Here is a 15,290-nt window from a genome sequence, read left to right on the forward strand (position 1 = left end):
GAACAATCTCTGACACTTTGTCGATGGAGTTCCGGTTCAAGCTGTATGCTTACTGTTTGTACCGTATCTGCTGTCCGCCTGCTTAGCTGAGTGGTAACGTGCTTGTCTCCCAAGCACTGGGCCCGGATACGATTCCCGATCGCGTCGGAGATTTTCTCCGCTCGGGGGTTGGGTATTGTGTAGTCCTCATCATCATTTCTTCCTCATCATCGGCCGCAAGTCGCCCAACGTGGCATCTACTGAAATAAGACTTGCACTTGGCGGCCGAAACCGAATGGGACTTCCCGGCCAACAATGCCATTTCATTTACCTAGTCTGCTAATTGTGACTTAAAGTAGTTGTCAGCTACAACTCTGTTGCATAGTGATTCTAGCTTATTAAGTAGAATATTATGGTCAGTACTATAATCATCCTTGGAGGGATCTAAGATTTTATCTGTGACTTACTCAACCTTGTCAAGAGTATCCAGTGTCACTTTTGTCAATTCTACTACGATTGACTCTGCTGCTTCTACCACTTCTGAACCCAAGCTGCGACTCACTTATAGGGTTCTATTTACTCAAGCAATTTGTCAGCCTGTTTATCGGATACATTCTTCCATTTTTCACTACCAAGACAGGAAGAAAATAGGCCCCTAGTTTTCTATGTCTACTCTAAAGCAAACCACACCTTCGAACAGCTTCGTTTAACAACGTTATTATAACACTGAGGTGGTTAAAGTTATGAGATAGCGACACTGACTCTGTCTGTATCGCATGCAAAAGGTATGAAAGGGCGGAGCACTGGCAGAACTGTCGTTTGCACTCAGGTAATTCACGTGAAAAGGTTTCCGACGTGATTATGCCGCACGACGGATATAACAAGACTTTGAACGCGGAATGAAGGTTGAAGCTAGGCGCATAGGACATTCCATTTGGGATATCGTCGGAGAATTCAATTTCCGCGATCCACAGCGTCAAGAGTGTCCCGGGGATACCACATTTCAATTATCACCTCTCACCGCGGACAACACAGTGGCCGATGGCCTTCACTTAATTACGGAGAACAGTGCCGTTTGCGTAGAGTTGTCAGTGCTAACAGACAAGTAATACTGCGTGAAATAACCGTAGAAATCAACGTGGGACCTACAACGAACTTATCTGTTACGATAGTGCGGCGAAATTTGGCGTTAACGGGGTATGATAGCAGGTGACCGATGCGAGCGCTGCCTTTGCTAAAAGCACGACATCAACCTGCAGCGCCTCTCCTGGGCTCGTGAACAAATCGGTTGATCCCAGACGACTGGTAGACAGTGGCCTCGTCAGACAAATCCTGTTACCAGTTGATAAGAGCTGATGGTAGTGTTCGAATGTGACGCAGAGCCCACTTAGCCATGGACCCTAATTGTTAATAAGGGACTCTGCAATCTGGTGGTGGCTCCATAATGCTGTGGGCTATGTGTATATGGAATGGAATGGGTCCTCTTGGATGTTCGACTACTTGGAGACCATTGTGGCCATACATGGGCGTCGTTTCCCAAACAACCAAGGATTTTTTATGGATGACAATGTGCCATTTTATTGGGCCACAGTTGTTCGTGACTGATTTGAAGAACATTTTTGACAGCAAATGGTTTGGCTGCTTAGATTACCCGACTTGAATCTCATCGAATATCTATGGGACATAAATGAGAGATTAGATGGTGCACAAAATCCTGCACCGACAAGACTTTCGCATTTATGAACGACTATCCCATCGAACATTTGTGGGGCATAATCGAGAGGTCAGGTCACACAAAAAAATCCTGCAGCAGTAACACTATCACAGCTATAGATGGCTATAGATGTACAATGGCTCAAGGTTTCCGCAGTGGACTTCCAACGACTAGCTGAGTCCATGCCATGTCGAGTTGCTACACTACGGCGGGCAAGAGGAGATACGACACGATATTAGGAGGTGTCCATGGCTTCTGACACTTCAGTGGATGTTCGTTAATTCACTGTTGTTGTTAGCTATATGTTCGTTATGCTTCTTAAGATTTGCTCTAAGCTCAAACAGATATTTACGTATAATGAAACTTTCGCTTTTCTCTAGCCACCAGTGAGTAAAGCTGCTTGGTCTGGCGTTAGAGATGCACTGGCGGTAGGATCGATGTGTCCTCAACTTGACAACAATGCAGCGTCTGGGGACGAGGACTGCCTCTACCTGAATGTCTTTGGTCCAGAGGTAGGCATTATTAAATAAAAAACGGCTACTGCATAAATTACTAATGTGATGAAAAACCGATTGAGACTTTAAGAGCCGGCCGAAGTGGCCGTGCGGTTAAAGGCGCTGCAGTCTGGAACCGCAAGACCGCTACGGTCGCAGGTTCGAATCCTGCCTCGGGCATGGATGTTTGTGATGTCCTTAGGTTAGTTAGGTTTAACTTGTTCTACGTTCTTGGGGACTAATGACCTCAGCAGTTGAGTCCCATAGTGCTCAGAGCCATTTTGAGACTTTAAGAATAATAACTAAACAAAGTTATGTCAAAGAATTCCTTATAAGGTTTTTGTTTCTCCTCTAACACGACTCACTACGATGATTTTCTACATTTATGCAGACAGCCCTGCAGAAAGAAGAACTTAAACCTGTAATGGTATGGATCCACGGTGGATGTTTCACATCAGGCTTTGGTCAGGGCGCGACACCTAATTACTATGTGGACCAAGACGTCATCCTCGTCAGCATAAACTATCGTCTCGGACTCTTGGGTAACAAATATTTTTATTGACGTTACCTCTTACATGAAGGATAAACATATTACGAAATGATGTTTAGTTACACGTCTAGGTCAATGGACAACAGAGTTCTCCGTTTGTCATTAATGATTTATTTTGTATTTTGTGATAAGCAGTGTTTGTGAAGGTCTTAATTAGTATTTATATACAAAATGTCTTCTGTGTGTGACTTTTTTTTTGTGAAATGCTTGGTTCCACCTTACATCTAAGACTGGTATTATTTACCACACATCATAGAAGTAATACTATTCTGGTACATACACTTATTCTTAGCTGTAGAAAGCACTAATATTGAAATTGCTGCAAAAGTGATCTGAGCTACCTCTTTTAGCAATTTCACTATTCTCATTGTGTTCATTACCTCACTAAATATCGTTATGTTATATATCGCATCCTGTGTTTCTAAATACATCACAGACAAAAGAAGAAAAATTTCGTAGGTTTCCTAAGCACAGGGGACGAAGTCGTCCCAGGAAACATGGGCCTTAAAGACCAGACAGAAGCACTACGCTGGGTACAGAGGAACATAGCAGCGTTTGGTGGTGCCCCACAAAAAGTAACCATTTTCGGCCAAAGCGCTGGAGGAGCATCGATTCATTATCACGTCGTATCTCCGCTGAGCACGGGCAAGTAAAACTTTTCGAATACTCTACTAATTTAATCTCTTAACTGATCGAGGTTTTCAAAAATTATGCCTTTGTGTTAACTACTACGTAGTCATTAAAATTATATTTATTAATCACATCGAATTTTGGGGCCGTAGTTTCCTCTCCGACTAAAAATCGTCCATGTTATCTCGCAAGCATAGCTTTCACGAACGCAGCACGGCAACGTAGTCTAAAACATCAATTAAAACTTCCGAGCAAAGACGCCGTGGTAGATATATAAAAGTATTCCTTGACTTTTCCTCTCCGACTGCGCAAGACATCTCACCGTTTTATCTCCGATGATATCTCCCACAGTCGGAGACGGAAGTCAGGAAATACGTTCGTATATGGACCACGGCCTCTTAGCCCCGAAGTTTTAACTCAAGTGAATACCAACCTAAAAGTCTGTATCGTATGAATAATCTCAAACTATTTAAATTTTCATTAGAAGATGTACTATTAGATCGATTTATTACAGAAATGTGCTGGTTTCCAAGAATAGCTCCTCAAAGCCTTACACGTTAGTCCCATACTGGCTGTAAATTAATCCTGCTACTCTCTGTAACAGTAGTAAAAAACTATTGGGTGACAGTAACAAGTATCAAAGACGATAAAACGTTTCATCAAATTTTAGTATCTATCATTACCGTATAGCGCAGTGACTATAGTTCTTACGTATTCTACTGTAACATACCATGAATACACCTAGAGTCACAACGTAAGTGTATTGTGTCACGTAGCACGTAAAAGCGTCTGACATGGAACTTAAGTAATTAAATTAATATCATTTTAATTATCTTTCATGATAAATTACTGTTGTAATTTACATTAGTGTAGGTACTAAAACAGTAGATTAAGCATCTACAACAAGTTCCTTTTCGGTTAAGGCCAATTCATGTACTGGCTACATCCTGTGCACGAAGTTCTTGGAAGGGATTGCTCTCACTGAAGTACGCTATTGTTTCTGTGCACTAAATTTTCGTTTGGAATATAATTATATTGTACTTTACAGTGGCTTCAGATTTCAATTGCGTCCTAGTTCCAGGCCTTTCGGCTGCATGTAGAAAGGGAAGTTTATCGTCTAAGGTTTCTATTACACGTCGATTATAAGAGGTAGGATGCAACTCGTGACGTGTTGGCTAAGTTGCTTCGGCCAAGTGTTCGTTACGTCTAATGCTAAATCCCTTTCACCCCCCCCCCCCCCACCCGCCGCATGTTTACTCAGTGTGAAAGCCGTCCACAACTACTTTGAACTGAGAACTTCAGTTCCACACAAGATATATGAAAAAGAAGTTAATGACCCTTATGTTACTTAGTTGTGAAGCTGTTGCTCTACGAAAGATACTCCACAAAAACTGATTTTTGCCTGGCACAGCCGGTAAGTCTGCTCAGTCACTGTGTCGTACAGCGATTTTAGCTACTTGAGATATTAATGCAATATTTTCCCGCTGACCACATGTAAAACCGTTTATCGGTATCAGGTCTGGAGAACGGAATTATCCAGCACGTCGCACACTGCAGTGTTTCGAATAAGTTTTGAGTTCTCAGGCGAAAGGTAGTCACGTTTGGTTTTCGAATTTAGCAGGAAGGAATCTACCTTCATTTCCTTTAATGTCCAGTAGATAACTCATAGTTAGTATTAGCCCGGGCTACTAATACTAGTTCATTTATATTATTCGTTTCAAGGCGAATAAGAACTGTATGAACTGCTTAAAATAGAATACAAATTTGAAAGACGAGAACTTATCTTTCTTCGAGAGATTCTGTCAGTATTACACTGCCGGCTGTGACGTCCACGTTCGTAGGGTGTTTTGTCCTGTCACCAAACTCATTTCTCCTTTTGTTGCCAAAGATGTGATCTCGGGGAACATAACCAGTTGATTAGGCACTTACGGGGGTGGGAAGGACTGGGATCTTACGTCCTTGCGACAACGAACTAAATAGTGTTGTCTTAAGAGATCTGGTAGGATATAAAATTGATTGTGTCTTATTCATGAAACCGTCATGTCTTTCTCCTTTTACGATCTGTACCAGCGGAAATAGAAGCTAAACTTTAATCAGTGGTGCTGCTGGTCAAGCCGCTGCATTATCATGTAATCTGCCTCTGATGAATTATCAAACAAGGGACGAATGCCGCAAAGCTGTCTTTGGTGGTGAGGTCAACGATGGTTGTATAAGCGTGTAACATCGAGCAGATGGGTAGGTAGCGACACAGAATATCAATTTTGCTCTTATGGTCTCGTAAGAAATAAGCCTCCAGTCATTGATGGTAGGCAGTGGAAGACATATCATTTATATCACACCGTGGTCGTACTTATAATGACAGGGAGAATGCCCTCTTATCAGACCAACACCCACGCTCATAATTTTCACATTACACAAATCTCTCTCCAAGGTAGCACTCACTGCAAGAACTGACCCCATAGAAAATTGGCGCACATGGTGGTATGGAGCAGGACAAGGTTTTCATTTTCAGCAGGTGCTATTGCTCTCTAGTATTAGCACTTGGTAGGACTGTGGAGCACTATCTATCGGGATCATGTATGATCGTAGGTATGAACTACAGCAGAATCAATTTGTAGCTAGAAGTCGTTGTGCAAGATGCCGAAAGCATTCTGCAAGAAAAATTGGTCTGAGCTGTGTTGTTATCGTACAACGTCTTACGAACCACTACAGTTAGTAAATACCATATAAAGAGGGAACTTTCCTGCTGTAATGCCTAGATCTTGTCCAATTATACTGCTGGGAAAGCCGTCCGGGGTGGCCGAGCGGTTCTAGGCGCTACAGTCTGGAACCGCGCCACCGCTACGGTTGCAGGTTCGAATCCTGCCTCGGGCATGGATGTGTGTGATGTCCTTATGTTAGTTAGGTTTAAGTAGTTGTAAGTTCTAGGGGACTGATGACCTCAGAAGTTAAGTCCCATAGTGCTCAGAGCCATTTGAATTTTGAACTGCTGGGAAAATATGCTAAATAAGACACTAAAACAGCTTCAGTTTTGCTATCTATCAGTTCCACTGCATAGTACTGCATCCCATTTCTTATGTTGAAACTGCAGCAGTGCACGTTACATCTGTGAAACTTGCTGCAGAGGGTTTCGAAACACATACTTCACTGGAAATGGGTGTCTGGTTTTTGTGTTAGCATTGTGTGCGATTACAGCAACTCATTGGAAAATTTTGTCCCTCACCAGGTTTGTTCAAGAACGCAATTTCGATGAGTGGATCATCGTTAAACCCGTGGGCGTTTTCCAGAAATGCAACAGACAGAGCAATTCGATTTGCTCAACATTTGGGATACACAGGGAAAACTTCAAGTGATCTTGTAAACTTTCTGAAAAATGTGGATCCCTCAACGCTAATAATGGATCAAAAGGTGGCTCTTTCGGAAGAGGTATGTATATGACTTGAATTGCACTGTTTCACTCAATAAGATAGCTTCTGATATCATCGTTGATTATTTTAGGCACAGATAAAAGGGGGGAGTGCAGAACAATGAAGAGACCAAATATCTTAACAAACAGTCATACACACTGCATAACATATAATAAATAATTCATTAATAAACTTAACTTGATTGTCATGATTTTCGTTGCTACCGTAGTGAATAAAGAGTAATAAAACTTATAATTGCAAGTTATAGTGGTAATGCAAGGCCTAACCTAGATTTAATTACTGTCATGTTCATGTCAAACAAATCCGTCAGAGTTGCAAAGTGCTTTCATTGCTCGAAGTCTTATATGGATGACGTCACTATACACTTCCACCGTTTCGAGGTCAGCCTCATCATGAAGTGTTTCTGAAATACAAAGTAAGACAATATTTGTAACCTACTCCCTTAAATAATTAAAGTATTTAAGAAACAAAAATTAGAGTCTAAATAATCAGATCAAATGATAAAATTAGCCTACCTAGCAATAGTAGGACGTCATGTCCATGACCAAGCAAAAAGCAGATAAACATTTAGCGTTTGTGAACCGTCGTAACCCGACATAACTGCTTCACTTAGAGGGATGTTGAAGAACTATAAGCAATGTGTCCCTCTCCGGCCAATTTTTAATTCTATAGGACGTCCAGGTCATGAATTGACTAGATACCTTAACACCGTCCTCAGCCATCATTATTATTACTCGCAGCGTCATTTGGTTAGGAATCGGAAAGAAATTATACAGCTCTTGCGAGCAACTAGGGTTGTTCAGGAAGCTACGTTTACTTCTTTCGATGCTGAGAGCATGTATACTAATATCCCCACACATGAGGTTCTGGACTTACAGACAATAATTAAGTAATTAGTAATTAAGACGAAGAATATATTAAAGAGCGTTGGAAGAAACTCACACTGCTGTTGAAATATAACGATTTGAAGTTTGGAAAAGAAGAAGGGCAGCGGAATGTAGGTTTGCCAATGGGCTCTCCGTTAGACACTACATTAGCCAACGTTTAACGTCACACTTAGATGGGAGATATTATTTGATAAACACCCCTCAGTACAAAGACATAATTGTGCAATGTAGGAGGTATATCAATGACGTTATTGTCGTTTTTGATCGATTACAGGGACCAGCCTTTAGATCTGCATAAGGTCCTAAATAATCAAGTACATAACACAGATTTACTATGGAGTTCTCACGAGATGGTACTTTCTTGTATTTCGATTTGTTACTTACTTTCCATAATGAGAGGATTATGTTTAACATTTATTGGAAACCAGCCACCACGGATACGTTGATACATAGCTCCTCCATGCCTGCTAGAGTACATAACGCCGCGGCCTTCGTATCTATGCTTCACAAGTTACATGAAGTCCCACTAAATAAGGATGTCTCTATGGTGGGGCTAAGACCCAGAAACCGAGGTACTGTTAAGACTTAGGTCAGTAAAACAGTATGCCTCGAGATGACTGGGTGTTTATGTTGTCCTCATCATTTCATCATCATTCATGAAAGTGGCGAAATTGGGCTGAGCAAATGTTGGGAAATTTTACGGGCGCTGATAACCGCGCTGTTGAGCGCCCCACAAACCAACCATCATCATCATCATCATCATCATCAGTAAAACAGTAACAGAATTTTACACCTGTGGCGGATTTGTTGACCATGTACATGTTGCTGAACAGTTGTGGATGTCCCACAACCAAAATTTATGCAATTTAATTATTTCGTCTAAAAAACTACTTGGAAAGCTTCCATCTAAGTCATTCACCGTCTCTTAAAGTCTCATTAAGTCATTCATCTCACAAATTTCCATTAAACCTATCTAGCAAATTATAGTCAGTCACCAAATTTACGTAAATTCTATTAAGCATTCCATTTATTTATTTCATTTTGTGGCAAGGCAAGATGCATCAGTTCCTCTCTTACATCAAACATGGTTTCTAAGCATTTTAAATCAGTTCGTTATGACACACACTTTATAAGAAGTCCTACATATGCTAATCTTGAACATGACTGTTAACAGCAACTGTAACTTTCCAATTTATGAATTACACAGCCATTCAGCTTCCAAAATTTATTTTATTTTAGAACTCAGCCACGTTTCGATAGAGCTAAGGATATCTTCATTACACAATTTTTTTGACAGTAAAAATTGATATCTACCTCTCACCTATGAATACAAAGTTTTAAAATAAAAACTGTTTTTTATTCGGATTATTTTTGGTATAACCTTACGTGCATCAACATTACATCCATCACATGTTGAGGAACTCAAGTCAAATACAGACAATGTGAATAAAATATTCGTTAAAACTGAAAGAATTAAGAACTGGTGTAGCTACTGAACAGACAACCGTCGAACTAAGCACATAGCAACTAGCTGCAGCGCTTACTTAGACTGTAATTTTCTATTATTATGAAGTAGTAGAACAATAATGGAAAGAAAACCTAAGATTAAAAGGAATTAAAAGATACCATATAATTTTAAATAGGACTAGCTACCATATTTTTGACAGTATAAAAGCAATTAAAATCTGTGTTAACATGAAGAAGTACGTAGAATGTTATTCAAAAGCAGAGAAAAATTTTTAATCTTGGAAAACGACGTTAAGGAAGTAAATAACAGTATCCTCTGGCGATAAATTAGTTCATCATAGAACTAATGCACACTCATGAAATTGAATAAAAGTATTACGAAAAGTGCCTGAGGTAAATAACTCTTCCGAATAGGAGGTGTCTAAAAACCTTTGTTCCCTCCGATGTATCCGCCACTTTCTTTTTTTTAATGCAAAATCTCATTTTCTTCTACTCTTTTCGGATTATGGCCTGACGTTCAGGAGTGCTCTGTTTCAAAATTAAAATGCACATGACACACTTTCTTTCATTCCAAAAGGATATGACAAGCCTTTTCACTAAGGCTGTCTTTCTTTATGAATAGTTGACATATTCTCTGTATGCCCATCTTTTCAGAAATGGTTGCGGGACCCGGCCGTTCTGCACAGAATGTCAAATCAAACACCTTTCAGTCGTAAAGTTTCCAAACTGTTATTTTACTGGGCTACCAGTTTCGGCGATATATTGTGCCATCCTCAGGCTCCCTGGTCGAAATTCCAAACTCGGTTCCGCTCAAATTAGGGGCCAGCATTTCGGCAGATAATGTTTCAAGTAATAGCTGTATCAAGCAGAAATCTACAGTTATCAGTCTTTGAGTGATGGTCCATAATTGGACCGGAACCCAGATTGGAATCTTCCCACATGTCGGTCAGGGGGCCTGAGAATGGCTTAACATATCGCCGAAATTGGTAGCCATATAAAATAACATTCTCAAAATTTGACGGCTGAAAACTGTTTGATTTGACATCCAGTACACATTCTCTGAGATTATTTGCTGAACCAGTTGTTCGGAAGTGTTAGGGTATTTCACCCACTGTTTAACATTTTAATAAGGTTTTATGTGGTTCGGTAGTAGACCCATTTATTCAAAAGGTCTATTGGAACACCACTTGTCAGAATGACGTCAATTTGCAACGAAATATTATCGGAGAAGAAAAAATTAGTGTGAAAATTGATCAATAGATGGTGCTGTATGTGTCAGAATATATAAATGAAATCGCCTGTCATGCGCACGACCCACTGAAGTTGGTATAAACACGCCGGGTACACGGCTCTTCCTTCGTACGCCATGACTGTATCAATGGAGGATCGCACTCTGTAAAGCTGTGTTAGAAGAATGATGTCTGTGCACACGTCGGTCTGAAGTTCCGGACACTGAAGGATTTGAAAAAAAAGGCTCTGGTCCGATAACTGCCGTGGGTCTGGAGAAAATGAATCGGAAATTCTAAAAGACGGGTTCTTTTGGTGTGCAACTTGGTAGAGGGAGGAAACGAGTTGATTGGACGTCAGTGCAAGCAGTGGCCACAGCAATGCAGCAGGAGACGAGTGGTGGTGCGCAAACGTGTAGTGCACGGAGAATTGCCCAAACATTGGACATATCCGTGAGCACGGTGCGTAAAATCCTATGAAACATCCTTCTTAGCTATCCATTAAAAATTACCCATGTGCACGAGCTGCTTCCTGTTGGCCTGCCAGCGAGAGAGACCTTTGTTTAGAATTTCTTGCTCGCGTGGAAGTGGACAATCATTGGCTGTGGAAGATTTTGTGGACAGACGAAGCCCACTTACATCTGACAGTATATGTCAATAGCCAGAATAGTCGAATATGGGCAACGGAAAATCCACATGCACATCAACCAGTAACACTTCATTCTGAAAAGGTCACTGAGTGGTGCGGGTTTACGGCATCATTTATCATGAGGCCATACTTTTTCGGTCCTGTTACCTGTACTGTCACTAGTAAGCACTATGAGTGCCTTTTGCGAAACCACGACATTCCAGCTCTCCAACAGCGTGGAAGTTTGGATGGGATCACTTTAATGCAAGATAGGTCACGTCCGCACATTGAAAATGTGACGTCACTTGTGCGTGTCCGTACCGTACCCATGATGTCACAAGCCGTATGCATGGTACCAAAATGCCGATTCAGAATATTATGCCAGAGAAAATTGCTAAATATGGCATAAAGGTCATATGTCTCATAGATGCACATTCACCATATTTATATAATGCTTATTTTTATACGAGGAAAGACAGCGATGGAGCAACACTATGGAAAGAAGAGAAAACGTTTCAAAAGCCGACACAGTCTGTGATTCGTCTTTCCAAATGTATACATAGAACAAACAGGAATAGCACAGCAGGCAATTGGTTTTTCTCGCTGAATCGTGTAAGAAACTGTTTAAAACAAGTATACATATGTTGAAACTCTAGAATCCAACGATAGAGAAGTTCTGAAAGAGTTTCTTCCCGACACAAAGACAGAAGTTGGCTCAGCTGTTTGTGGTCCCAATAAAGAAGTTACACTATAGTCTTCCGTTCAAAAACAAAAGTCTAATTCATTTACAATTCTTTCTTCAATGAACCACTCTGCATATGCCGATAAAAAAAAAGAGAAAAAACAGAAATAATTAATATCTATAATGTCAAGAAATCTGGTGTAGACGCTTTCGACATGAAGTGTAGCATGCTCAGCCAACTACTGAAAGAGGAGGTGTCCACTGGCAGTAGTTTACTTTCTAAAATCAGTGAGCTCAGCAAACGCCTACGGTATGTATTTACGTTAAGTGTACAACGTCAACATTTGAGTTCATGAAGAGCATAGGAATGAGCTTAATCAGAAGGCATGAACAGAGCAGGCTATAGGTTCCAAAAGTACCTGTTGGAATTAGGAAAGCAATTTCAAATACTTTGGGGGATCGAAAAACAGAGAAAAATAACAAGCTAGAAAATAGAAAAAACTGTCGTTGCTGTCTCTACACTCAACAGAATGACGGCATACAAGTGCGTGAAACGTGATAAACCCAACTGCTTACAGTGCTACATGAAAATATGTAAAATACGAGCAGAAAGTTTGCAATTTTTTTCTTTTGTATGTATTGTATTGCATGTTAACTGGGGACCTAGAAACGACGGGGAGGCTCCGTCCCAACCGCAGCCGCAGTGGTCCACAACCCCACGACGACTACCGCAGTCCACTTCACCCCTTCGCCGCCCCACACCGAACCCAGGGTTATTGTGCGGTTCGGTCCCCGGTGGACCCCCCAGGGAACGTCTCACACCAGACGAGTGTAAACTCTATGTTTGCGAGGTAGAGTAATGGTGGTGTACGCGTACGTGGAGAACTTGATAGCGCAGCAATCGCCGATATAGTGTAGCTGAGGCGTAATAAGAGGAACCAGCCCGCATTCGCCGAGGCAGATGGAAAACCGCCTAAAAATTATCCGCAGACTGGCCGGCTCACCGGACCTCGACCCAAGTCCGCCGGGCGGCTTCGTACCAGGGACCACAAGCTCCTTCCCACTCCGGAAAGCAGTGGGTTAGACCGCTTGGCTAACCTGGCGGGAAATTTTTTTCTTTACTTCCCTATGTATCAAACTATTTGAGAAAACACGTCAACCTAACAAACTTATTTCAGAGGAAATACTGAAAGTTGTTCAGTTTTACAAAAGTATAATCGAGTTTATAAACTAATTCATGAAGAAAATATTTGCAATTGTTGGATACTGTAGGGCAAACCATGATTTAAACATGATAAAAATACCAGTATCAATATTTCATCAGTCCTTGAAACTGCTATTCACTTTCGATGTTCACTAAAACGGAAATAAATTGCAAAAGTTCGTAATCTTAGTCTCCCAGACTGATGTTACCGTTAGCGCACATTTTTACATGTTACCAACTTAGGGTTAAATCGTAATGTTTTTGATCCACCGTATCCTCAGATTGTCCTCAAATTGACTGGAATTTTGCTCAGCATCTATGGCATGTTATTTTGGAGAAAATGTTCAAAGTTAAGTAGTTGGTAACTGTTAGAGAAGGTGTTTCAGTCATTAATGTCGAACTTCTTTGGAACTGCATCGGAAGAGGGCACAGTATCTGATGCTCCCAGTCTGTCACAAAGTCCTGAACAACCAGTACGTGTTACCTGCAGCTCCGATTGTTCTTGAGAAGTGACATAACGGCGTCCGATATTTATGAGGAAGCAACATAACAGCAACAACATGTAGTCGTGAGCTAGACCTCCTGATTATGTGTGATATGCTCCATTTATTGGGAGGTCACATAAACAACAGGAACCGGGCTATCGCATGTTCAGCGGAATTACTGTTATTTAACTCGTCTAGTAGATTACGAAATGAGACATCGAATGTAATAGATGACAAGGAAAGCGTTTCAGAAGAACTGAAATTTGTTAACATCGCATATAAATTTAAGTGTAGCAAAGTGTTTTCTAATAGTATTCGTCTAGAGTGTAGCCTTGTACGGAAGTGAAACACAGACAATCAATAGTTCAGAATAGAAGCTTTTGAAATACGATGCTACAGAATAATGGTGAAGATTAGGTGGGCGTATCGTGTAACAGATAAGGAGATACTGATCAAACTGAGGAAAAAAGAAATTTATGTCACATCTAGACTGAAAACAAGATCGGTTGGCAACACGCGTTTTAAGGCAACGTGAAAGCATCGGTTTAGTATTAAAGGGAGTTGGGAGGGGAGCAGGGGAGGCGTATAGAGACCAAGGGTTGAAAACAGTAAGCAGGTTCGTATGGATGTATAGGTTGCAGTAGTTCTTCGGAGATGTAGATGGTTGCACAGGATAGCGTAGAATAGATAGCTGCACCAGACCTGTATTTGCACTGAAGGTCACAACAACATTCAAAGTTAATGACTTAACGAAACAGTAATGTGTGGTTTACATGTCGTTATGATTAAAGGTACTCTGTAGCAAATTAAATGGTTAATAACGTACCAAAATTATCTGTGACAGGACAGCAAAACATTGTTCACCTGTGTTTGGGTGCCCAGTGCAGAGCCGGTAAATGATGGGGCTTTTCTCACGGAAGAGCCGTGGACAGCTTTGTCGGAAGGGCGCTACAATCTGGTTCCCTTCATGGCTGGCAACACTGACCTAGAGCGTGTTGGACACACTCAGCGTGAGTAAAATAAACCTCTCTCATAATTTTATTAGATACATAGTTCATTCCAAAAACTGATATTTGTTAACGTGGAGCATAATTTTAACTTTATTATGTCTTTCCCAAAGATATTAATTTCAAATGTAGCCTTGTACAGAAGCAAATGATGGGTGATAAGAAGTTCTCATCAGAGGAAAAAGAGGAGGTTCTGAAACGTTGTTCTACAAAGGAATGCTGAAGATAATTATAATTGAGTGTAGGTGGCCGAGTACGAGTTTCGCAACTGGACGACATGTCGGTGACTTGCATGTTCCTACACAGCCCGTTATTGAGTAGGGGAAATAGTACCTAAAGTTTAACGTGGAATCCGAATCAATTGTCGGTCCTCGCGACACCCCACATCGTGGAGAGGCGAAAGTTAAATTAAATACAAACTGAATACTTCCGTGGTCCGAAAGCGACCTCTCAGTTCTTAGGCACATACATTACCACTAGGCCACCAGACCCAACAATGATGAATATTTGGTGGGTTGATCAAATGACTAATGAAGAGATATTATTATGATACAATTTAAATAAAAAAAGAGATGGTTCATGAGACACATCCTACGGCATCAGCCAACCCTCCACCTCATTATCGTGTGAACTGTATAAGCATTTGGTAGGAGGGGGGCTAAACACTGAAGGAGATCAAGACTGAACTAGAATAAGATCGTTAAATTATATGTTTGTTGCAGCTGAGCTAAAATTTATATTGCATTTTATCTGTTGAAAACTTTATAAAACTTGAAACATCCACTTAGAAAAATTTGTAAAATTACTGTGCTGGTAAACTTCTACGTTATTTGATTTTCAAACAGCTGAGCAAAACTGAAAGTACTCAGACATTTCACTCTTTACTTATTCTGATCCTGACACACAATT

The 15,290-nt window shown here is 40.8% G+C and overlaps 1 protein-coding gene across 1 annotated transcript in view; it reads left to right on the forward strand.

Moving 5' to 3' along the window:
* Positions 1–15,290, forward strand: part of LOC124775775 (carboxylesterase 5A-like) — a 108,356-nt gene that overhangs the window by 50,363 nt on the left and 42,703 nt on the right. The window contains exons 3-4 of the mRNA XM_047250605.1: positions 2,074–2,205; positions 2,579–2,729. Of these exons, the coding sequence (XP_047106561.1) occupies positions 2,074–2,205; positions 2,579–2,729 (283 nt within the window). The remainder of the gene's footprint in view (positions 1–2,073; positions 2,206–2,578; positions 2,730–15,290) is intronic.

Source organism: Schistocerca piceifrons, chromosome 2 (genome assembly GCF_021461385.2).
Source record: "Schistocerca piceifrons isolate TAMUIC-IGC-003096 chromosome 2, iqSchPice1.1, whole genome shotgun sequence".
Taxonomy (NCBI): Eukaryota; Metazoa; Arthropoda; class Insecta; order Orthoptera; family Acrididae; genus Schistocerca; species Schistocerca piceifrons.